This window comes from Python bivittatus, unplaced genomic scaffold (assembly GCF_059951505.1).
Source record: "Python bivittatus isolate LINGU-HERP-01145 unplaced genomic scaffold, Pbiv_v1 ctg000980_np1212, whole genome shotgun sequence".
Classification (NCBI taxonomy): Eukaryota; Metazoa; Chordata; class Lepidosauria; order Squamata; family Pythonidae; genus Python; species Python bivittatus.
Window position 1 is genome coordinate 21240554 of NW_028277125.1, and position 25512 is coordinate 21266065.

The following is a 25512-nucleotide window of genomic DNA, read 5'->3' on the forward strand; positions in this document are numbered from 1 at the left end:
CTTGATGACACTATTGGCTACCAGAATTTGAATTCATATTGTCCAAAAGTTGTTAATATTATTGGATTTAGGAGTTTTAACAAAGTATATGCTTTGTTTTTTTTCAATTTCACCCTTGACATATTGGTTTTAAGCATTAATTCTCAGGATCTGCTTTTTTACACGGTATTCCTCAAATTCAATTTTTCACCACAAAAATGTAAGAAACCACCTTCTGTCGGATCAGGCTGTTTATCTATCTAGCCTAGTGTTAACTTTCCTGCCATGGAGTTGATTTCTAAGGTATCATGCAGTGATCTTTCCTGAAAGATTTTGCCTGATCCTTTAAACTGGAGATGCTAAGGACTGGATCCAATATAAAGAGCTTGAAGACTTCATTAGCTATCTGGATAACCTGCACCAGAAATCAATAATCAGTTGTACAGCAGAAGTAGCATTCCCTTAATACCCAAGTAAACTGTACTACTAACCTTAAGAGTACTTGGAAGTGTTTGTTCAAAGCAGGTAGTCATAATGTAATTCCTGAAGTTTTTTACCTCTATTAAGGAAAGTAAGCAACATTTTCGTTTGTGAAGAATGCAGCAGAATGCAGCAGAACTAGTCAAGCATTCTGGCACTAAAGCAAATATCCCAAATGACACAAAAGTTCAGCCTCTCCTCACATCCCAGTTCGTTCCAAGCAGCACCTAGGAGTTCAGCAATCAGAAACACAGTTTGGTTCAGTTAGCACAAGAGTGCTCAAAAGATCAAGTATGCAACTCAGTTAGGAAAGCTCTCTGGATTGGTAACACCAATAAGATAATAACACCAAAAGATAAAGGACATTTCTCTTGGCCAATAAAATATGCACCTCAATTAGCACTCCATGAAGGTAGATAATTAAAATATGCAACTTGATCTTTCAAACAGAAGACAGATGTCTAGCTATACTTTCAGTCTACCCGTTAGCAACATTTGTAATGTTAGTGGGCTGGTGATTATTTTAACCTTTTGCTATATTTTATTTTAATCTTTTGCTATTTAATCTTTTGTTTCAATCTTTTGCTATAATTTGATGTTACATGCACACTGAAAAATAATGCTGTTTTCCCCCTATTATTCCTGGCTAATTCAGAGCTGGATCTACAATTTCCATGGAGTCATCTGACAGACGTCTGCACTGTATTTCTTCAGATTGCAGGTGGGAACAATATTTAAAATTATAGGGTGGGGTTGTGTTTTTAATGTGGTTTATTTATGGTTTATTACAAATGTATATGTTATTTACTGCCTCAAGTGCTGTAGGTGAAGAGAGAAACTAAGGAATAACTAATCAATATACACTTAAAAAATCTGAAGAAAGATGTTGCTAATCTTAGATTATTGTGTTCATGGAGCTTTTTTTTTTTTAAATACTGTACTTCTGAAATAGTACAGGCCAAACTTTCACCATCCTCTCAGTAAAAATATTGACCCTATTATTGTGTTTGCCACTTCTACCTTGGTCTATCTCAAGTTGTGAGAGCAGTTTCCTCTTCACTATGTTGAAGGATTGGGTAACTAGCTGTTTCTCAGTTAGTGTGAATGTAGGTCTCCTGTCCATCCATAGTTCCCTCATACGTTTCATATATCCCCTCTCATTAGGTCTACTGTTGTAATAGCATTCCATCAGTTCCAGGTTCTCTTGTCTCATCTATGTTTGGTTTGTTCCAGTAGCCCATTTATCATCAGATTATCCTGGTTCCCCAACATCTGATGCAGACATTGTTAATCCAGGTGATGTCCAAGCTGGCATGACTCTCTTAGTTCGTGTCACTCTCATATTTGAGGTAGGCAGGTGAAGCATTAGGTGTCTTAGTGCTTAAGGACCCCTACTGGTAGGGGTACCAGCTGGGATTCAAACCCCAATCTCCCACATCAAAGGGTAGCGCTCTAACCACTACACTATCCAGCTATATATATATATATATATATATATATATATATATATATATATATATTGATCACCCATACTACAAAACACCTTGTTATATTCTAGGAGATCAACAGTGGTTCCCTGAACCACACATTGGAAACCATAGATTTAGATCTCATCTTCACAGCATCGAAAAATAACAAATCTATTCTGTGTGACTCATACAAGTATTCAAGTAAAATGTTCACTTATACTACATATTTCTAGTATAAGTTTCTATGTAAATTTTGCTGAGCTATTTAAGATAGTTATTTAATAACAACTCATTATAAACAAATTTCAGTAAAATATGCATAATTAACTATCAATATTAAAATTATTAAAAATACTTTATTTGACAAAAATCACATGTCATTGTAGATTCAGTAGTGATTGCTGAAGTGTGCATTATTTAGGCATATAGCTTCTCCTTCTTGCCACTGGTATGTAAGATACTTACATGCTTATCTGCAAGTGGAATGCCGCAGTTCAATTCTTACCTTCCTTAGAGTAACTCTAATTACCTTCAGTAATAGAGTGGATAAGGAGAACTTAAACAGAGGTGCTCATAATAAATTGAAATTGGTTCTGGAGACAGGTTAAGCCTTGGAATTGCATCTCTGCTGCAAATTTGAGCAGCCCGAGTGTGCTTCTTATTTCCAACTTCCATTAGATTCACAAGTCCTCTAAAATAGTGAGACATCTGTGTGACCCCGGTTAAGCGGATGTGAGGACTAGTCCTTAATTTTAGTATTGTAAGAGAACAATTAACATACCGTATCATGGTTTGTACATAAATTTTCATGCATCATTTTATAAATGTCTACCCCCCCCCTCTTTTTTGTAGCAAGATCCAAGAAAAGGATCCAAAATTCCTTGATCACTTTCTCCTTTTCTTGCTTATTTATATTCATTTATTTGCAAAGTTTCTGTGCTTTACCAATCTGATAACTCTATGATATGTTTCTGAGATTTTATTTAATAATTGTTTTTCTGAGCTATTTCAAATATATCATAAATCTAATTTATTCCAGTGCTTTGGCTATTTTTATTATTATTTAATGTTTAACATGCCCAAGTAGTATAAGCATTTAATGTTTAATATGCCCATGTGATATATAGGATAATCAATTCATCACACCTATCAACCAGATGTGTTTATATATTTTTAAATTTATTTGTTTATCATTTTATTTATTAATCAAATTTATGTGGCTGTCCATCTCACAAAAAAATGTCTTTGGGAGGCGTATAACAGTCCAATAAAACAATAAATATATAAACAATCATTACATAAAACCATTATATAATAATTATTAACAATATTAAAAACAAAACTAAAAGAGAAAAGGAAAATCTTATCACCATGCATTAATGTTCATAGTTTGTCCCCTTGTTTTGCTGGCCACTGAAGCAAGGGGTGCAACACATCAAGTGATTATCATAATTTACCTGCTAGGAAGTATTCTATTATCTGAAAAGTAGAAACAAATAATAAAGAAATGGGGCTAAAAGATTGCTTCTATATTTAGGATAAATGGACACCAGTCAACCTAGAGAAATTAGAAGTTTTAATATATCCACCTGACAAAAACTACATCTCCTATCAAGAATTTTAAAAATATTTTATATGTTAACCAATCAATTTAAATTTTGGGAGGAAACCTACTTCTAATGCCTTTGGAGTTGCTAGCGTCCTTTTCCAATCAAGACAATACATAACAATGCATTGTTTTCACCCAATACTATTTTTTTTTAAAAAAAACAGTGGGTAAGTTCACCCACTATGCTAAGGATAAATATTATGATTTAGCACAATGTGTTGACATACCCAGTAGGATGGAATGAGAGTAAGCCATGCTTTAGTCCCCCTGAAATCAGTTAGATTTAAGTTGATAATAAATAACTTGTTCCAGTGATTTCATAAGGTTTAACTATAACTTAGTTCAGATCCAACCTAGTGTTTTCTTCCCTGTGGAGCTCTACTTCCTTATCTCTACACCATTTATTAGCTTCACTTGTTGTTTTCATTGCTTGCCTCCTGATCAATAATGAAGTACATTCTTTAATCACTGTATAGATACTGCATGGACCTAGGTAGTATGAAGCAGTGAAATATTAATGAGAACAAAAGACAAGGGTTATTCAGAAGGCCCAAATTAGGATTTGAGATTATGAATGTGTCAGGCACACGTGATGTGGATCTCTTCACTTCAAAGACATAGACCCTACGTACTGTGATTCTAAAGTTCTGTGTGAATTTTCTCATGATGTCTTTGACCTATTGAGTCCTTCATGCTTGTTACTTTTGGAGCCAGTCCCATTGTGACAATGGACTTTATCATATTTAAGAATGTAAGGTTTCTAAACCTATTTTTATTCTGCGATGCGGATTTGGCATAATTTCAAACAGTAGTTTTGTGGGCTCTGTACCTTCCTTTTCTTTAGGCTCATGTATTTGTATCAACTATTTTTAACTTGTTTTGCTATTCCTAATAACAAGCTCTGTGACTTATATTAACCTCTAAATGGTCTTTGCTATGGTTAACTGCTTATTCATTAACTGAATAGAGAACATCTCACCTCCTTTTAGAAGGGGAAAAACAAAAACTCCAAACAATATCCCTACACTATTGTAACCACAGTAATTCATACTTGCAAATCAACTTGGATGCTTGATTGTCTCCACTTACAAGTTTTGCAATCGAGTTTTCAAGTAGAGGAGTTAGGGAGACATGTGGGAGAAGATATTTATTTGCTTGATTCCACATGACAACTCCAGAATAACTGAATAGATTGTATGGTTGGTTTGACAAGGCAGAACATGGAGTCAGCAGCCTCACACAACCAGAGGCAGGAAGTGGGCAGGGGGACTCTGACAGCTGTAATGGATTTTATCAGAATTTCTCCAAAGGCTGACTATTTTGTCTTGAATTATTAAAGCTTTTCAGAGGAGGCTTCCCTCCCCCTTTTCTGTGAGGTAATGAACAACTATATACCAACATGCATTCATATTAGCTTTTTCAAGAATGAATAATTAATTGTGTGCATGACATAGGAGATGTTTGGCCTCAGATGGCTGCACATCAAAACCCATAAGCTGATCTCTGAGGCAGCAGAAAAATCTAATGGTAGTTATGGAGACTTGGGAGTTTTCATTAGATGGGATGTGCTACAGTTCCTTGTATGTGACCTTGCTGTATTAAGGATGCTATTACTTTTTTATAGGTGGTGTCAGTATATAGTAAATTTTTGAAACACTATTAGAAGGTGAAGCAGGCTCTGTTTTGATTGTGGTGTTTCATTGTATATAGAGATAAATTTTTCATTGCACTGATTTTCCTTCAAGGCTCCAGGGTGCTATACTTATCTCTCACCACTTTCCTGCCCAAAGTACTGAAACATGAGAGTTTTAATATGGGGACAACTTTGGTTCAGGAGAACAAAAATGGTATTGTCTTATTGTGAAGTTTCTTTTATAGAAGCCCAGCTGACTGTAGACAACAGCACAGAGAGATTGCGATGAAGCTGAACTCACAGTAAGCTCTAAGGGGCAGAGTCGACTGTTGTACTCTTTTGAGTCAAACCCTCAAAATATTCAGTGTTTTTCTGGGATGTCAAGGCTGTCTACGGATCTGGATCAGTCTCACAGTTCCTAATTAATAAATATTTATGAACCTAAACTATAAGAGGTAGTATTACCATATGTATTCCAATTCTCAGGTCACAAGATTGAAGATTTTCATCACTAACCTATATGTGTTTCACCAAATGTAATCCCATAGATCTGAGTTCTGCTTGAAGGTACATTGTTAGGGCTGCAACTACTGGTGCAACCTCCCATTTTTAATGGAAAAATTAATACTGGATGATACATAACGTGCAAAAGAATTGCACATTTTTAACATTTGTGATTCCTCTCACCTTATCCTCCTGACCCACCCCCACGTGTACACTTTTTATGCAGTTGTTGTTAAATTGCTTTTAAGGAACTGATAGAACTTTAAGTCAAAGGTGCCACTAGATTCTTCCTTTTTATTTAAAGTCAAACAGTTAATATTAAGCTGGTTCACATTTTGATTTTGGTATCTTAAGTAGAGTAGCTGCGTGAAAAGAAAATAGGAGTTTTGCATTTTTAATAGGTGAGCAATAATTGCTGCAATGTCCTGATTTATGTAGCTAACAAAGTTAATGCTGCAATGTCCTGATTTATGTAGCATGAACCATGTTAAATGACTCCAATGGATTCAGTAAGACACTACAACCTGGAAGTAGTAACAGCTTTTTGTTTTGCCTTTTAGAGCATAGTTTTGTTTTAATTATTAAGTAGGCAATTTTTTAAATTCTTTTTTTGACTCACTTTTAGAAAAATGCTCTAAAAATATGAAGATTTATTTTGACATAAAAAGTTGAGATGAATTTTATAATTTGTTAAGGAACAAAATTAAATCCTTCCACTAAGTTTTATGCAAATTAATCTCATGTAATGCTTGTTTTTCTCCAAGACTTAGAGTTATAAAGCTGGAATCTAAAATGAGAAGCTTTCATTAGAATTGATGATATTCATTAGAATATGTTTCTGTGCATGATGATTCTCCAGCTATTGTAATATGATTGGAAGCTGAAACTGTATGATTTAAAAATAGTCGGCTTACCAGCCAGCCAGTAATTCACTGGCTCAACCAGTGAGCTATCTGTATTCATGTAGCCATCACTGAAGTCTATAAATATGGTATAGGCTGCATTTTGGAAGCTGTGCCATTGACCTGCTAACTTCCTTCACTTCTGCCTACTGTGATTATACTTTTTTCAACTTATTTTTTATTGATGAATTTTACACAATAATAAAAGCAATACAAATTTAAGAAAAATGTGGCACCTACACTGTGGAATCTTCTCCTCCTAAGGTGAGGTTGGCCTCGTCGTTGTTGGGCTTCTGGAGGTCCCTTAAGACTTGGTTGTGCCAGCAGGCCTGGGGACCCCTGGGGATGGGGAACTAGTGAGGTGGCTCCCTTATTTTTAACATCCTTTTATTCTCTGTTTTATTTTTATTTTTATATTTTTAATGTATTTACTGACTGTTTTTAGCTTTGTTGTACACCGCCCAGAGTCACCTGTGGTGAGATGGGGGGCTATATAAATTGGCTAAATAAATAAATAAATAAATAAATAAATAAATAAATAGAAAAAGAGTAAAGAAAAATAGTGAATCGTGAATAAGAAATAAAAAGAAAAGAAAAGAAAATATATAGAAGTGGCTTCCAATCTTTTTTACAGCAGTTACAAATAAATTTATCTATCCTCCCTCTTTAAGGTTACATCATAATTCCCTTCTTCCCATATTTTGCCCTTTCTAATAATCAAATCCATAAATCACAATTCATTTTTTTCCATTTCAGACCCACGCCAGCCATCGAAAATAGTTTTGTTGTACTTTTACATATGGCTTTCAGTGTCCCATCCAAAAGACTGACCAGATGCAACATTAGATGTTCTCACTCTATTCCCTAGTCCAAAAAAGCAATAACTCTCTCACCTGGGCCTAATCTAAACTCATAAAGTTGTCCTCCTCATCAAATCTATCTCGTTCTGAACAGGATGTTGTCCTGCCCCACTGTCTCACAACAGGTATGCCCAACAGGAACACATCAGTGGTTAAAACATTAGTATTATTTTTGACATAGCCTCAATATGCTCTCAGGTTTTAGGTAACTAGGTATTCACATGATGGCAAGTTTATTATCTTCTAAATGGCACTCATAACAGACATAAGCAAATCAATCAGGGAGTGCTTTCTTACAGCAGCCTGGCAGTGTTTCTTTTTATGAGTTTAGACAGAACATAATTTTTTGGTGACATGATGCTTTTAGAAAATGAAGAAAATTGTATGTTTGACATCCGTATCTTGAGTAACATTATGTACCCAAAATAGGATTCCCAATACATGCTTTATAATCTTAGCAGAGGGAACTCAAATAAGAATTAGTTTGGAGAACCAACAGGAGTAAATTTGGATACTTAAGACTGCAGCCTATTGAATACCAGGTAATATATTGAATGATGGAGAAAGGAATAAGAAAGCAAGAATGAGGGAGAGTTCATCATTTTTTGCTATGGTTTGGAGCCCTAATTCTGGCTGCCACAGGAAATAATTCCATTCTCTGATATGATTTTACATGAAGATGGCCTATGGATATTCCTAGAACAAAAGCTTTCATCAAGATTTAAGACAGAAGAAAGTGAATACATTCTGTTTAAGCCAAAGAAAATTCAACAGACCAGAAAAGATAAAGTATACATTTAAAAATGTATCATGTCATAAAAGCAGGTAACATTGATTTCTTGTTCAGTTAGCAAGAGGGATTATTTTTGTTGTTGTTTTTGTTGTAAAGATAGGTGTAAGTTAAATATTAAGGGGAAAGTTTGAATAAACAACATTTGGCATTAAAATGCATTGCATGTCTGGAATGCTCACCTCCGACTTCTCACCCTATGAAACTGCCTAGTGCAGTAATTACTAAGAGATATTTTTGTTGCTGTAACAGCAAAAATAAATTTCTTTCCTGTCCTATACCTAGGGCAAAGCTTGGAGAAGCAAGCCACAAAAAAACGTTTCTTGAAAAATGAAGCCAGTACAAAGCATAATGTTCTCTCTGCTTCTGAAGTTGTAGGAGAGAGAGAAATAAAATAAAAAGCAAATAAAATAAAAGCAAATAATTAAAATTTGGAATGTAAATAAAAGCAAATGGTTAAAATTTGGAATGTAGATTTGCATGCAAAGCCCTTTATCCTTTTTCATGGCCTAAAGTCTATCATGGTAGCTGGCCCTGATGGATCATTTTTACTTTATCAGTTTCCTTTTTCTAGTTCTCTTAAGTGACTGCCATAATACCACAGGGGAATTAAGCTGGAAAAAATAAAACACAATAGATACTGTAATTCATCACATCTAGCACTACCAGTCATAGAAGGAATAGAATCCATGTTTTGCTTCTTAATGTCCTTCCTTTTGTGTTTTAAGTTCCTGCAGCTGCTTCCCGTTCAACTGAGTCCCATCATAATGTGCTTGTTTGCAATAATTTGGTATGACTTGATAGAATACCAAAACACACACACACACATACACACATTTATCTAAAAGATAGATAAAATGATTTCACAGTATACAAAAAAGTTTTATAAATGTTTCTATTCTAAACTATTACTTACCTACTTTAGAACATTTTTAAAAAAATAGCACATATCTTTCTGTATTTGAGTATAGCCAGCAGGCAGTTGTTTACCAAAGATGATGAGGATTGAAAAATATCAAATTTTCCTGTATCTTAAAAAAGGAATATAACTGTCCAGTTCAAAAACATAACAGTTGGATTCAGTTTTCCACATATTTCCCTCCACATATTTCCTCACAAAAACAGTGATGTACAAAAGTGGTGAAATGGAGATAGATGTTGCTAATATTTCCAAGTTTCCATAGTTGACTTAAAAAATAGATTAGAAGTAAAACCAACAATTTCTTTAGTATAATAATTACAGAAGAGTCAACTTGCAGTCCTTTTTAATATTTGCCATAAAGTTCCATGGAAAATAATGATTTGGTTTCTACATTGGCAGCTGTTGAGCTTCATAATACATCTTAAGTTTGGGAATGTCCAATCCATCATCTTCTGAATTAGTATATGTTGCATTGCATGAAGGCCTTGGCTTTTTATTTGCATGTATGAAGGCTAAAAATATTTTTGCAATCCTCAAATTGTGGGTGAAGATAGACTAGTTGGAAGAACCCGATGGAATCTTCTCCCCCCGGAAGTGAGGATAGCTCCGTCCTTGTTAACATTCTGCAAGCCCATCAAGGCCTGGTATGTTATCAGGCCTGGGGATCCCAGAGAACCGGTGAGATCTTGAGATGGCTCCTTTACTGTGATTAACATTTAACCTCTCTTGTTTCTTGTGCTTTTTATATTTTTTTAATAATAAATGTTTTTATATATTTATTGTTTTTTAATTAAGTGTTGTATGCCGCCTCACGTTTTGTGAGGTAGACAATCATATACATTTGATAAACAAACAAACAAACAAACTTGGATAGTAGAAGCATCTTTACAGCAACAACATGTCCCAACCACAAAAGCTGAAGTTTATCTCAATTTCTGGTTTTGTTTTTAATATACTTAATGACTGCAACCTAATTCCATTTATTTAACATTAACAAGTAGGCAATTACTTCTGATATTTTATGTATATCAATTAGAGATTATTTTCCCTCTAGATTTGGGATCCATTTTTTAAAACATATCTACAGTTTTGGATAATTGATCTGATATCATCCTAAAAGTTAACAGGTCTTCTTGAATTATTGGAAATGCCAAACCTTTCTGATATTTCAATATCTCCAGAACTGGCAAAAGGGAAATGAAGATAAGCCATGTCTCTGGAAATGGCTTTGCTCTCAATCATGCATGGCTGGATTATTTCAACTTATTCTACATGGGGCCCTTGAAAACTATTAAGAAACTTCAGATGGTCTACATGCAGCAATCCAGTAGTTACAGGCATACCTGGGTTTGGCCATGTAACATCACTCCTGCAGGAGCTGCACTGGTTGCCAGTTAGTGCAAATCAAAATGCTGGCTATCACTTAACATAAGAACAAAAGAAGTGCCTTGCTGGATCAGACCTCTGGCCCATCTAGTCCAGCAATCTATCTCACAGTGGCCAACCAACTCTACAGGGAAGCCCATTAGTCTCTCAATGCCCATTAGTCTCTCAAAATGGCCTTCAGTGACGATCACACTGTCATCAAGGCTGATAGCCATCGATCCCCATGACTTCCATGAATTGGTCCAACCTTTAAAGTCCTATATGGCTCTAGACTTGGATATCTCCAACACCTTCTCTGAATTAAATCTACTCATTGATTGAGATCTAGCATATAGGGCTTGCTCCCACACCTAGGGAATACCATCCCACACATTAGCTGTTTCTGGGATGACCCCTACCTCTGGAACAGACTCCCTTAGATATCTGGACCACTTCCTCTTATTACATTTTTGAAAAGCTGTGAAAATATGGTTTTTTATAAAGGCATTTGGGGATTTGAAGATTCTGCTGCTCCCCAAATAACATATCACAGCCTTGCTGATATGTTATTGATTTATCATATTTTTTGTGTTGTTGCTTGTAAGGAACTTGGAATTTTTGAAAATTTCTTACAGCATATATGCTGATGTAATAAATAATATAATTAGAAACTTTGCTACATACTTGTATATAGCACCACCCAGAGTCGCTCTGTAGTGAGATGGGTGGTGACCAATTTGAAATATAAATAAATAAAAATAAATAAGTCCCAGATCAATTAGTTGTCATGGTTTCTTTCAAAGGCTATTCCCACAACATGCTAATCTATGGTTAACTGAACATGGTTTACTGAATTAAGAGCCAACTGCCTGGGCTTTCACTATACACTAAACAATAAACTAATTGAGTCATGAAATAGCCAACAACATTTTAGCCTAACCTAGTATGTGAATCTAGCCAGAATATCTAAAGAATTTTCATTTGATAAGGGCACTGAGAAGATTGCATGAGAGACTGGAACTCACACTCAAACTATAGTCTCAGGATATCTTGGTATCAGTTTGGCCTGATTATTAGGGGTCTGAGTTTAAGATAGTTATTTTGTTCATTAAGCCTCTCAAATTCCAAAATAATAAAAAACAGAATTATAGGGTTTAAGAGTTTGACTTGCCCACTCTAAGGATGCTTTGATAGCTTCAAAAAGGCTGCCTGTAGGCAGCTAGTTGCCAACCTCTGCCACAGAGGAATTACCATTAAACTGTTTGAAATCTGCAGTAATCATACCAAATGTTCAAATCAAATGCACAGTTACTGAAAAAGCATTTATGAAAAACCAACTTGGAAGGGTATAAGCAACTTCAGGCACACTCTGTACCCCCGAGCACATTTATTCTTTGGAGAAAGGTGGTCTTCTCCACAGTAGTTTCATTCATTTGGTTTCTTTAAAAGAACAATCAAAATTGCAAACTCATTGGGGTCTCTCCCTAGGAGAGGATAGTTTTTCACCAACAGAGAGCAGTCTTTCATCCACGTAAAAACAAAATGCTCAAGTTGAAGGCCTTTTATACAATTTTGTTTCAGGAACAAAGGCGTTCATTCAGAGATAAGGCTTCTCTGCTTTTAGTTCTTTCTGGTCACCTGATCAAGCTCTTGGTAACTTTAAGGCTATTTTAGTCTGCATTCCTCAAATTCTTTATTCCTGGCCCTGTAATTAAGAGCTTCAGGTTCACTGCCTGAACCTTAGATTCTATAACTTTCCACTTGTTGTGCCCTTGGCTTCAAGACTAACACAACAGTCAAACCTGCGCTCAACTCTGAGTCTCAAAACAAACCACTTGTAGCTACAAAAACCAAAAAGGCTGCATGTGAACGCTGTGGAGGCATGACCAGGTAAAACCTAGGCTTGCAATTTGTATATGTATTTGTAGAAAATTATTTTCTAAAGCACGGTCGGCAATATGAAGAAAGCACTTCCCATTTTGAATGTGATTTTTATTATACCACCAAAATGGCACATTTTTGATTGTTGTATCAGTTAACTAACCTATCAGTATGGATCATGTTTTATTATAAGGTGGTGCTTGTTCCAAGCAAGTTGTATATAATTATTTGTGGATAACTATTTGATAGAAAGGGGGGAGAAGGATGGCAGATGCCCATTTATGATGTGGTAAATCATACCTTGTTGCTAGAAGCATTTCTAGTCACTGTAATCCTTAGTGCTGTGCATCGTGCTCAGTGCTGTTTCAAAATATTTTTGTACAAGCCACAAGTGAAACTAATGAAAGAAGCGGGTACAATTTATTTTCACACCTTTGCAGTCGAACCTCAGGGTGATATCTCAGGTGAGATACAGTTTGGATGTTTGTAATGGGATCAACAGGGGAAGACTCCTGATGTGCCTTCTGAAATCAAGGATTTCCTACCGTAAGTGAATGGCATTGACAGGGAATATGCAGTGGAAGTAATCTTTTTATATAGCATGTCTACCAGAAAGGCTATTTCTTCCTGTTCTCTTTTGTAAATAATGGTAGTCTATGAACAATATATATCCTGTACACAAAAGGAATGTGCAAAGAGGGGGGCAGGATTTTTAAAAATTACTTTTATTCTTTGATGGACAGTGCTCCTAAAATTAGAAGTTGTTTTCTTGAGCAGCCCAAAAAAGAAGTATATAGCTAAGTTGCTATAGTTGTTCTTGTCCTGTGTTATGTAAGTTTCATTGTTGTGTGGTAAGAGCCCATTTCAGAAATCTTTACAAAGCTTTTGCCCCCTTGAGAGTAGGCAAACATGGGAATTAACAACGGAATACACAACACAATACAGTTTATTGCATCTGTCGCTTCGTAAGTGGACCCAAGCGAAGTGTAAAATATGAGATAATGTCCTTCTACTGCACGTTATATGTACAACAGGACACAGGTAGAATCGGAGAGCTAATCATTTTATTATACCTAGGCCTACAGCACATATACCATACTGCAAGAAATAGTCCTGCAGGGACTCAACACTGTCCACAGAATACCTCTAATGCTTCATTTTCCATTAAACTCATTGCATCCTATTTCTTTTTCCTGCACCCCTATCCCACCCATGACTGAGTATATGTCAGCCCTTTGAGGGAGGCCAGTCAGGAAACAAGAAGTCTATTTTGTTAATATAGGCTACAATAATAGAATCTTGCAAGCCTGACAGTGTTTCCCTTAAGGCAGGGCAACCTTAAGTTTCTTTCTGATGCTTTCTTGTTTTCCTGGACTAAGCCCATGTTTTGCTAATGATCTCTACATACCTTCTCCAGGGCCATCTCTGGGTTCTCCACAGTATATATACATATGGTCCTCTCTCAGGATAATACTTCATGCATCTGATGAAGTGGACTTTTAGTCACAAAAAAAGGCCGTAATAAGTGACATAAACATCCAACTGTTTTTGCTGTAACTGATAAGACTTCTTTGTTTCCCAAGAAGGATTGTTGAGTTGTGTTGATTTCATGTTCTTCAATGAAACCTGAATGCATTAGACTCTTATCATTACCGAGGGCCGCTTTGCTACACATCACAGGTATAAGCCAGTGGAGGCTATACACCTTCATTTACTTTCAAAGCATGTGGAGCATCTCTCAGGCTACTTCTGTGCTGTGATCATGTTGTGCAAATTGATGCTGTCACTAAGCTACCCTCTGATGACAGATCTCTCTTATTCAGGTGTGAATATTTCAGGTTGGAAGCCAAATGAAGATGGTCTATTTATAGTTTTGCTCCAAAACTTCAATATAACTGCCCTTTCAAAAGTTATAGATTATATAGCTAAGTATGTTTTCAAATGAGTTTGGCAATGGAATATTAAAATGTAAAATATATGATTAGCATCTCATGCTGCATAACTCATTTTTCCCCCTTTTTAAAAAATGTAATAGCTTACAAGTCAGTACATCAAGATATTTTGTTAATGAGGTCCTTTGTTTTCCTCAGGTCATGGCCAAAAAGGTCTCAACATTTGTAGAAACATTTATAGAAAAGGAATACCTGGTGGGTTATGGATTTGTGTATCGCTAGCCTTAACTGAAGGAAGTGCCGCATACAGAATTCAGTCTCATTGGCAGAATCAACTATGCATCATCTCCTAAGACTTGTTTTGGAACAGAAAGATCTTTCACGTGCTGGGGAACTCTTTTCCTTAGACGATTCTGAAATAGAAGGGTGCCTGTCCGAAGCTCTTGAGCAAATCAAACTAATTAGTTCATCTCCTGTAAGTAGAAACTTCTGTGTTCCTTGTAAAGCAGAATATGGGTTAGAAAATGAGACTTAGCTGCAGAAGCTCAGGAAAATAGAATACAATTTTTCACCCTCTGTAAAATGGGAACAGTTTTGATTGCTTTTCAAGTTGATTGGTGCCTGAAACAGGAGTCAACAGAAAGCAAAATTATTTGAAAATGTTTTCTGTTTGTTTAAATTGTTACTATATTATTCTTTAGAAACTTTTTATTAAAAATGTTTATTTCAAATGAATATGAATAATAATACTCTGGTTTTAAGCAGTGAGTGAAAAGAAAAACAATGTTGAATGATCGCAAGGATAGCAGAGTATGGCAATAAAAATTAGAAATCAGGTGTGATACAAAACAATTCAGTGTTTAGGAAAATTCTTTTTCATACAAAATACACTTGATATCTGGGCCTTTAAACTCAAACATGTCTTAGTGTTTCTTGTGATGAAGGCATATGGCCCAAAATACATAATATGGCATACATGTTGGTTGATTCAGAAGTTAAATGTGGTAGCTCTTACAGGCTCGCACAGAGTTTTAGGACTGCAACAATTACAGTGTGGTATTGAAGATGTGTACTTCAAAAGAGAAGCCATTCACTCCAATTGGTCAGACTTCCTAGTTCATTTGCCTCCATAACAGTTACCTAAAACATTGCAATATAAATATATCAAATCACATATAAGTAGTCTTCACTTACCAATTGCAATTGGGACTGACAACTCTGTCACTAAGCAACATTGTTGTTAAGTGAAATGTCACATGACTTATGACATCAATTCCACTGTAGTCATTAAGTGAATCACCACTGGTCGTTAAGAGTGACCTCCTGTGACTGTGACTAGCGACTTCCTGCTGGCTTCCCCATTGACTTTGCTTGTCCGAAGCCAGCTGTGAAGGTTGCAAATGGCAATCACATGATTGCAGGACACTATGACCATTGTAAATGCACGCTGGTTGCAAAGTGTCCAAATTGCAATCATGTGACCACGGGAACACTGTGACAGCTGCATGTTCAAGGACTGGTCGCAAACCTAATTTTTCAGCACTGTCGTAACTTTGAACAGTCGCTGAACGAGGCAGTCAGTAAGTGAGGACTACTTGTACTATCTTCTGACAGTAGGCAAAGGAGCTGTAGTTTAGCTGTAGTATAAAAATAACATGTTGATTGAGTTGTTTTGGTACTATTTATTGTTTTGCTTTGATTTTACTTTGTTCATTTTATATTTTTATCTGATCATTCTTTTTGAGTTTATAATTGTGAATCTTATGTTTTATAATGTATTGCATTGTAAACTATTTATTGGTGTATATGCAGAGTAAATAAATGAATATATGACATCTGGAGGGTACTGCTCCTCCAGTACTGTATAAAAACACATTCTAAGCTCTAGCAACCTTCTCTAGGATCCTTACTTATGAATAGCCATCTGAGAGCTAAGTGAGATGTTACATTAAATATTGCTGCTGATAACAAAATTATATACATCTGCTAGATGACACATGACTTGCACCAGTAATCGGATCTATGCATCTTAGAGTTTACTGCTTCTGAGAAAATTTGGCAGACTCGCTTAAATGGTCATTGGCTTATTATATAATATGAATCATTTACACCCAGCATTTTTGTCTATGTCTGAGTGGCTTACAACATGATTTCAAACAATACATCTTAGAAGAAGAATAAGACAATAAATTCTGTATTCCTTGGCCAGTGTTAACAGGCATTAAAATTATCCTCATGATGAGCATTTATTGATTTTTTAAAGAGATTTATGGGAGAATATACGTTCCAAGAATAGTTACTTACCAAGCATCTCTGCCTTTTTCCTGTTTTGAAGTTTTTCTTTCAAAAGTGCCCCCTGCCCCTGCACGCACACGCACACGCACACATACACACTTACCCTTTCAAATTTCAGCAGGAAACCTGTGGTACCTTTGAAATATATGTGTGGAATAAAGAAGCCACCTAGGCCACTGCCAGAAATTACTGATACCATTGTTGAGTTCAGTGTAATTAATACATACCATACAGAACATCAGAGAACATGGGGGGAGAGTTTGCAAGCAAATTTCCACTAGAGGGCATCAGTGATGCATAACTGGCATAAAGAACCTTTAAAGAATTATTTAAATGTTCAGAATGTGAAAGAAGTAAGCCGATTTCCACAACTGAGAATAGAATGCAAACTTAGTAGTAAATCTATGCATTCTTCAATATCACACAACTCAGAAACTTTTTTAAAAGTGTAACATTCAGAGTGCTGACACAGACTAGAATAAATACGACAACGTTTTAAGGCTCTGTTTCTATTAAAAAATGTGTGGTTTGGGAAAAGGGCAAGGGACGTAACTGGGCAGTTCTTTATAAGGCAAGCAGGGGAAAAGCTAGGAAAACTTGGAGAGGAAGGTCTGGGAATGGAAGCATGGTCAGTAGTAAGAGGAAAAGGAAAGAGAAGAGAGATTTGTGAAAAAGTAGATTATCATTCGGCAAATAGGCAAGCTTTGTTGATATTCCTCCAACAGAAACAACTTGTACCAGTTAATCTTACTGTATTGTGTTAAATAAAGTTTTAATTGTTTATAATCAATTGCTCCAATGAATAAAAAAGAAACTGTATGTGCCCCCTTAATCCAAAAAATACTATGCTAAGAATTTTGAAGAGAGGAATTAAAATCAGTATGTTATATCTTTACACCGATCATTTTGGGATGGTAGCAGTGAGATTTTAAATTATATTTATATACCCCCATAACAAATTGGAATGAAATTATGCCACTTCCAGCTTAATAAATCTAGTTTCCCCACAGGCACGGTCAGTTATGATCAATTATGGTGCAGATAAATACCAATTATGGGGTTCAGCTGTGTGTGGGGGAGGGGATCCATCCCTTCCAGTTAATGGGCAGAGAGAGACAAAAGGAAATGCCTTTTTATGCAGCAAAATTATACAATTCATTGCTTCAGGACATCATGGTGGGTACTGACTGACTAGATTAGCTAACTTTTCAGGATATGATACCCTTTTCAGGAAACGATGAGCTGTTGCTGAAGTTTGGGGATGGGGACAGACTCAGGCAGAGGTGAAGCAATTCCAATCATCAGGCATTTTTATTCACGGAAATTTTACAGCATACAGCATTTGTCCCACAACTAACGATCTAGCCTTGTTTGTAGTTTGATGATTTTTCTAAGCTTTACAGTCTTTTAAACCACACTAGGAATCCAATTACTCCTATACAATTAAAATGTTTCAGTATAAGGTCCTATTTTATTTCTTGAGCAATCCCCTGTATCTTATGCTAAGGTTTCTATCTCACAGTGCCAAATGTATGCTGCTTTTCCCAGCCATCCTTCCCCAAAGTCACTTGCAGCCACAAGAGATGGAATGTGCGGTCTGGTGCTTGGGCCTGTGGTTGGATGGGATGCTGGGGAATCTAGTAGATCCCCTCCCACTGTTGCTACAGCTCTGGATTTGGTGCTGTTTCTACAGGCCGCTTCTTGAGTTTGGTGTCACTCTGGCCTATTTTCTGGATTTCCAGCACTCCAGGCTTCATTCCCTGGGGAGACTGCCACTGCTCTTGGCTTCTACTGAGAACATGGGGTCCTTTCATGTTCCTGAGCTGTTCCTTCTGCTCTGCCACCATTCTCCATTCTTCCCTGTTGATTCTATTCTCCTCAGGCAACTTTGGGGGTACAGCTATCCATCACTTCTTCCTTCGGCTGTCTTCTCTCTTCTTTCAATTGTCTTCTTTCACAACTCCTCACATCTTCTTCTGCAGCCTAGCCCTTTTCTAAAGGGCCAGACGGTAGAATCCTTCAGTGTGAAAGGGAAAGAGGGGTGCAGCTAATTCTACTGTAGTTCATCTTTTTAGATGTTCAGGTATTTTAACTTAAATAAAGTTATTTAAGCGTATGCTCAGCATAGGCTAATAAATACAATTTTCACAAACAATCATAATATCCCTTCTGTAAGCTTTCTGTAAGAATCTGGCTATTTTTGGAAACTGACCTTTGGATTAGACTGCCCCTTTCAGTCTGATCTAGTGCTCTGATTTACATAGGCCTGACATAAATGACAACTGATAAATTATGTTTGAGTACAAGGGTACAATGATAGTGACCTTTAATTACTGTATACACCTCTGTGTTGAGTTCAATTTTTTTGTATAAAAACAAGCGACTATAAAAGTGAAAGCAACAGAAAGGAAGGACGAGGGAATCAAATTGTTATATTGGCTAGGCTCATTATTTTCAATTTAAGTTGCCCAACATAGAATCCTAGAGGTGGAAGAGACTTCAGAGGTAATCTAGACTACATCCCTCATCCATGCAGGATCCACTAGAGCATCTTTGATATCCAACCTCTGTCTAAAGATCTCTAGTGAAGGAGAACATACCAGGCCATGACACACACTTTTTCTTCCTGCCTTGGACAGTCTTCTAATCAGTTTTAGGTCCAAGTTGCTAGTGAGGTCCAGGTCACAATAAAGCTGGAAACTCCTCTGCTATCGGCAGCCAAACAGTTGCCAGGTTTCTATATTGCTGCTAGTATTTTCTGTCCAGTTGGAAAATGTTCTCCACACTTCAATGCTTCAGGGACCGGGGTCGTTTATACAATATTTACAAGTGGGCTTCAGTTCCATCTGGGCCAGCTGGACTGCTTTCACTCTCAGAATGGCACTGGTTCTGTTGCTGTTTAACAGTGTTCTGAAAATCACTTTTCTCCCCCACACCACCATGAAAAATTCTGTGTCAAACCTTCTGATAAAACATTTAAACCAGAACTGCTTCAGAGCCTGTTTCCTGTAATAAAATGGATGGAAAGATTTCTGGAGCTGAGATGGTATAGGATTACTGTCAGTGAAGGCCAAGGATTTGGATTAACTCTCTTCAGTAAAGTACTTTGGTCCTGCAACAACGTAGCTTTTGTAATCCAGAGAACATCATAAATTAGACTACTTGGTTGTAGTTGATAACTATGAGTACAGTTTCTGTGATTTGTTCTTTTTGCTCTTTAGAAAACCGATGTAGATAACCTCAGAAAGCTCCTGTATAAGAAATGTGCAGTTCTCAAATGATCCAAATCCAGCGTATAAGGGCCAGTAGGTTCTACTGTGGAGTCCATGACCATCAATCCTTAACCTCTAAAATTAGCTAACCCCAAGTATGGTTCCATCAACAGCCTACATATTCATTATTAAATGTCTCATGTTCCACCAAGCCACTGGATCAGTCTTGGCAGCAGAGTTAAAATCAGTTTCTGAAAAGATGGATTGTTAAACACTAGATTAAATGCCTGCGATTTTAGTCCTCAGCAGAGGAGGTTCAGTCAGACTGGGGCTATCCTTGGAACAAGTTGTCTAATTCCTGCTGACCATCCTATCTTATCCTTGATTGCAAACCATTTTTGCAAATTTCCTGACTTGTCTAACTATGTTAGGACAGGATCAAGGATTAGCCTCCTTGTCACATATTGTAAGGATCTCACCACCACTGAGCCTGCCCCACTCAGTCAAGAGAGCTTAGGGTGCTGCAGCAGTTATTGCTTTCCATAGTACAGTGGTATCTCGGTTCACAAACTTAATTCGTTCCGCGACTCTGGTCGCAACCCGAATTGGTCGTGACCCGAATCAAATTTTCCCATAAGGTTCAATGTAAATACCGTTAATCCGTTCTGAACCATATGTATATTTTTTTTAAACCGCAAAAATATGACACAAAGTACAGTACGAAGAGAGAGAATGCTAACCTTGCTCGACGCGACTTCTGGCGTGGAGGACAGGAAGGCAGGTGGGGAGGCAGTTATTGCTTGGAGGGAGAGTCCCCCTCCCTACAGGAAGCCACGACCACGTGTCACGGCAGGGAAAATGGCCACGGATCCTGTTCGTCACCCGATCCAGCGTTCGCAAACGGAAGTAAAATTTTGCGAACGGTGCTGTTCGTGACCCGAATTGGTCGTGAACAGAAGCGTTTGTGACCCGAGGTACCACTGTACCTGCGATTGTAATTTTCTTTGTCTCCCTTCAACCGGAGATCTAGGAAAAAGGCCAAAGAATAAAAATGCCTTCCCTCTTCTCTTAACTGATAAACACAAAGACGGTTTAACTCCAGAAAGTGGTGGTCAGTCGGCAGACACTTCGGCCTCCTGAGGTGTATTACTAGATTACAACCCCTCTCTCTTGAAATACAAACTGGCACCAAAATGCCAGTTAAAATATTATTTAGTTTAATAAGACACACAGGGGCAGAAATGGTTGTGTGTTAGGCTTAGATAAATACAACCAGCGTTCACAAAGTGAATGTAAGCAAAGGAATCATGCATAGGACCATCCAAAATGGAATTTAGCCTTAGGGAAAATGGCTTAGTTAGAAATCATACAAGACTTTAAACATATCCAAAATAAAATCAGAACTCTAAAACACTCTAATTACTTATTGCCCCTAGACCAGTGTTTCTCAACCTTGGCGACTTGAAGATGTCTGGACTTCAACTCCCAGAATTCCCCAGCCAGCAACGCTGGCTGGGGAATTCTGGGAATTGAAGTCCAGACATCTTCAAGTCGCCAAGGTTGAGAAACAGTGCCCTAGACATTTATATGAGTTCCTGAAAGAATTACAGTCCACAGTCTGTGAGATTCAAGATCTTTTCTTCCACCCAATCTGTTCTGTTCCCAGGAAGATTCAAAGAACAAAAAAAGCATCCAGCAAACTCCTTCCTGTGTATTTAACCAGTGGGGGTGGGGGGTAACAGTCGTGTTTTCTCAGGAATTTAGGCAAATGTCCCTCCTTGGTTTCCTAGTTAGTGGGAGAATGAATTCGGTTATAGTCACTTATGTGTGTGTTCTGCTCTAAAAGGGATCTCTGAAGTGGGAACTGCTAGAGGTGCTTATTACATGAAGATACTCACCTTTATCATTGAAATTCCTTGCTTCTTATCTTTTTCTAAGGACAGAATTAAATGAACTCCTTTATATGTTATTAATTTGCTTATTTAACTGTTAAATGCTCCATATTAACCTTTAGGAGAATTCTCAGGGTAGTTTAGTTAAAATAAAGATTCAAAACAATTAAATTGTAAGTAGAACAATAAATAATAATAATAATAAATAAATAAAATAAATAAATAAAAGTAATAAAAAAATGAAAGAAGCAAGGTCTTTAAAAAAGGTAAAATCAGGAAGCAGAGTTCATTTTTCTTTTAAAGACTCTGACACAGAAAGCATGGTATTTGATGCTAAGATGGCAAAAGGATAAATGAACTTCAAGATTTTAATGGAGAGAACATTCCAAAACTGGGCTGGCATTAGCCCCTTTTCCTGGTAGCCATTCACCTTTTTTAAGATAAACTTCAGCTGCCTATAGAAACTCCTGTTTCCTTTGACCTCCATCTATCTTGGCAACCAACCTTTCCCTACTACTTGAGGTGGCCAGGATATATGGACGAGCTGTCAGGTAGACAAATAATGAAAACATTTTAAAAGTTTATACTCCAGATAAATTAAGACAATGTGAAATTAGAGAAATAAGACAATAGAAATTAGAATCTGATCACCTCAGTGATGTACCTATAATTTTGCCACATTCAAGGAAACAGAATTGTACTGGTCTCATAAAAGTTGTTGTTGTTGTTTAGTCGTTAAGTCGTGTCCGACTCTTCGTGACCCCATGAACCATATTGCGCCAGGCCTTCCTGTCCTTCACTGCCTCCCTGAGTTTGCTCAGTTTCATGCTCATTGCTTCAGTGATGCTATCTAACCATCTCATCCTCTGCCGTCCTCTTCTCCTTTTGCCTTCAATCTCATAAAAGTAACTATGCATAAAACAACTCAGAATTGTCTAGGTACTTCATCAGCTAGGGAGTTATAAAATGGGGCCTTGCTTCCTCATAGAAGGGGCCATATAACAGGACATAAGCCATTGATTCAATAGATCCTTCTCTACAAGAGCAAAATAAGGGGGGGGGGTTGGTTTTTTTTTTTGTATTTACCCTCAAGAACAGCAGCTGGAATGACACTGAAATCGGCAAATGTTAGTGCTTTTCAGAGTTAAGGAAGAGTTATTTAAGTGTCTTGCCAGCCTAAACAAAGGGGTGTGGCTATTCAGGAACACATTGCTATGTAGGGAAGATTGATCCAATTGGGCTTCCAAATATTGAGCAGGGTACTTAAATGCAGTAATTGCTCAAACATAGCCCATCATGAGAAAGGCCACGCTTGAAAATCCAAAATGTTATAATTTTTGTAGGGATGTCCTTATCCGTGTTAATTTATGATTGTTTGTAAAGCACCAAAAGCCTAGACCAGTCGGCAGTATTGCCTCTCTCCTTAATACCACATTAAGCACACAAGGGGGCCACTTGAAATATAGTCCTTAAAAGTTTGGATGGGGCCCTTTCCAGACAGGCCAAGGAGCTATATAGTCCCAACTGAGCACCGAACAAAAGTTGCCTGTGTTGTGCTCTTCTGGCAAAGTGGAACTATTCTATAGCTGCCGGTGATTTTTGTGCATTTCGGATTACATAGTTTCATTGTCGGCTGTGTTTGGCAGAGCTATGAAAAACTATGGCCAAATATTTAAAGATTTAATTTGTTCTGTTGTCTGGCCATTTAATCACCAGGCATGCACTCAAGGTTACTTTACAGAAATTAAGATGCTGGTTTTAGTGCAGTTGATATCAAGTGCTTCAGTGCTTGCTCTGTTGTTCAGCCAACATTCACAATGATGCAGCCTCCCTGCCAGTCTAAATGCTAGCAGTGTCTAAGTGTGAATAAACACCTTTCCTCAGATATGGACTTTAGAACAGATATTCAGGTGATTCTTCAATTGCTATCATATTTTGTCTTAATCAGGACTACCAGACGAATGACAATGACCAAGCAGTTGTCGAAATTTGTATCACTCGAATTACTTCAGCCATCAGGGAGACAGAATCCATAGAGAAGCATGGGAAAGCTCTTATTGCTCTTTGGGAGTCATGTTTAGAGTACAACCTGAAACCTTTTTGTAAAGATGAAGACACACCACATGCAAAGATTGCTTCTGATATTATGAGCTGCATTTTGCAGGTAAGAATGTTTTGCCCAGTAATGTACCATTTGAGAGAATGTTGATAAGTTCTGTGGGGTTTTTTTGTAAGAGAGCTGCACACAAATGGTCTTTAGAAATTCTCCACCAAATTTAGGAGTACAGAAGTTAAGTGGATGATTTCTCCAGTTTTTTCCAAGGGAAAGAGAAATTATCTAACAATTTCTCATGGGCAAGATTCCTTTTGTGGCTACAGTAGTAGATGTACTGAAAAAGCAGGATAGGAAAAGTTCCCTCCTGATGAATTTCCTTGAAATAGAACAGAAGCATGGGAAACCCCAGAAAAGCAGTATATTCACATAGACCACTTGGCCATCATTTAGTAAAATAAATTCAAGGATACTCCATCCATGAGAATTCCTGTAAAATTTTCTTCTCCTTTGGAAGAATGTCTAAAGTAGACTTTCTTTAATCAAATTTCATGAAAAGTATTTTCTGGGGATGTGTTTTGCACTACCATCTGAAGCTGGAAAAGTGTGTTTTGGAGTTGGTGTGGGTATACACACTACACCTCTTGATGCCTCCTTGAAGAACCTGCAACATTTTCTGGGCTCACACAGTGGCCACGTGATTTCTGGAAAATGTAGGTTTAAATTAAGGAGGTACTGACCGCGTGATCAACCATGTTGGTACTACCTTAACTCAAATACATATTTTTCTGAGATTGTGTGGCTACTGTGGAATCCTGGGGGGAAAATGCAGATGATCCAATGCTCATCCATGCTCACTGGATGTGCATGTACCAAAGACCTTTTCAGCGTCAGATCCAAAGCATTGGATATCCCTGCTATTTTCAAAGCAGTCTGAATACTACTTTGTAACTATGTGTTCAAAATGATATTATGTATTCTAAGTGGTCAGATTTATATTTCAGATTAGCAATTTCCTGCTGCATGCTAGAAAACTCAGAAATTTGCAAGCAGAACTATATATTATATGTATTAATGAAAATGTCATCCTTATGCTCAGTTCTTCCAGTCTGTGATGTATAACAATTTTTATGTATGACCTGATATAATTAAGTTGTACATGGTCCCCTGTATATAAGTAGCTGTTCCATAAAGATAAATACCTAACTTGATGACTGGCCTTGGAATAAGTTTTACCACACATTTTGAAGCTTTAAGTGAAACATTCAGCATAGAGGCACTATTTTGATGGTAGTCCATATTTCAACTAAGCTTCTGCTATTATTCTGGAGTCAAATTATTCAATCACAACCTCTAATTAAATTGTATTATAAGATAAGAACAGAAGCAAAATCCATACACAGGGCCATGTACAGTTTTACACCAATTGATACATCCAACTTGATTCTAAAATTGCAAAACTGAGATGATTTGAAGAAAGGGATTGGGCCAAATCCCAGTCCATCTCACTATAAAATGCACTATATATTCAACAGTAAGTTAATGCATATAATTAGAACAGAAAATAATTTATTTGCTCCTTTGGGGAGCAAGGCATGAGATGAGTCAAAATTGCATACTGTATCTATTTATTAAATGTGTATAGTGTGAACTTACATCAAGTAAGAAGGGTTTTTTTTTTCCAGGCATCATATATTTATATGATATTTATATCATATTTAGTTGTCCATCTAATCTGAGGAATAGAATTGTAGCTAGTTTTAATCCTGTCATT

At 36.9% G+C, this 25512-nt stretch overlaps 1 protein-coding gene across 1 annotated transcript in view; it reads left to right on the plus strand.

Moving 5' to 3' along the window:
- The first annotated feature begins 14504 nt into the window (after positions 1-14504).
- The window catches only part of VEPH1 (ventricular zone expressed PH domain containing 1), a 115640-nt gene continuing 104632 nt past the window's right edge, over positions 14505-25512 (plus strand). Inside the window, exons 1-2 of the mRNA XM_007427216.3 lie at positions 14505-14761; positions 23634-23849. Of these exons, the coding sequence (XP_007427278.1) occupies positions 14624-14761; positions 23634-23849 (354 nt within the window). The 5' untranslated portion in view covers positions 14505-14623. The remainder of the gene's footprint in view (positions 14762-23633; positions 23850-25512) is intronic.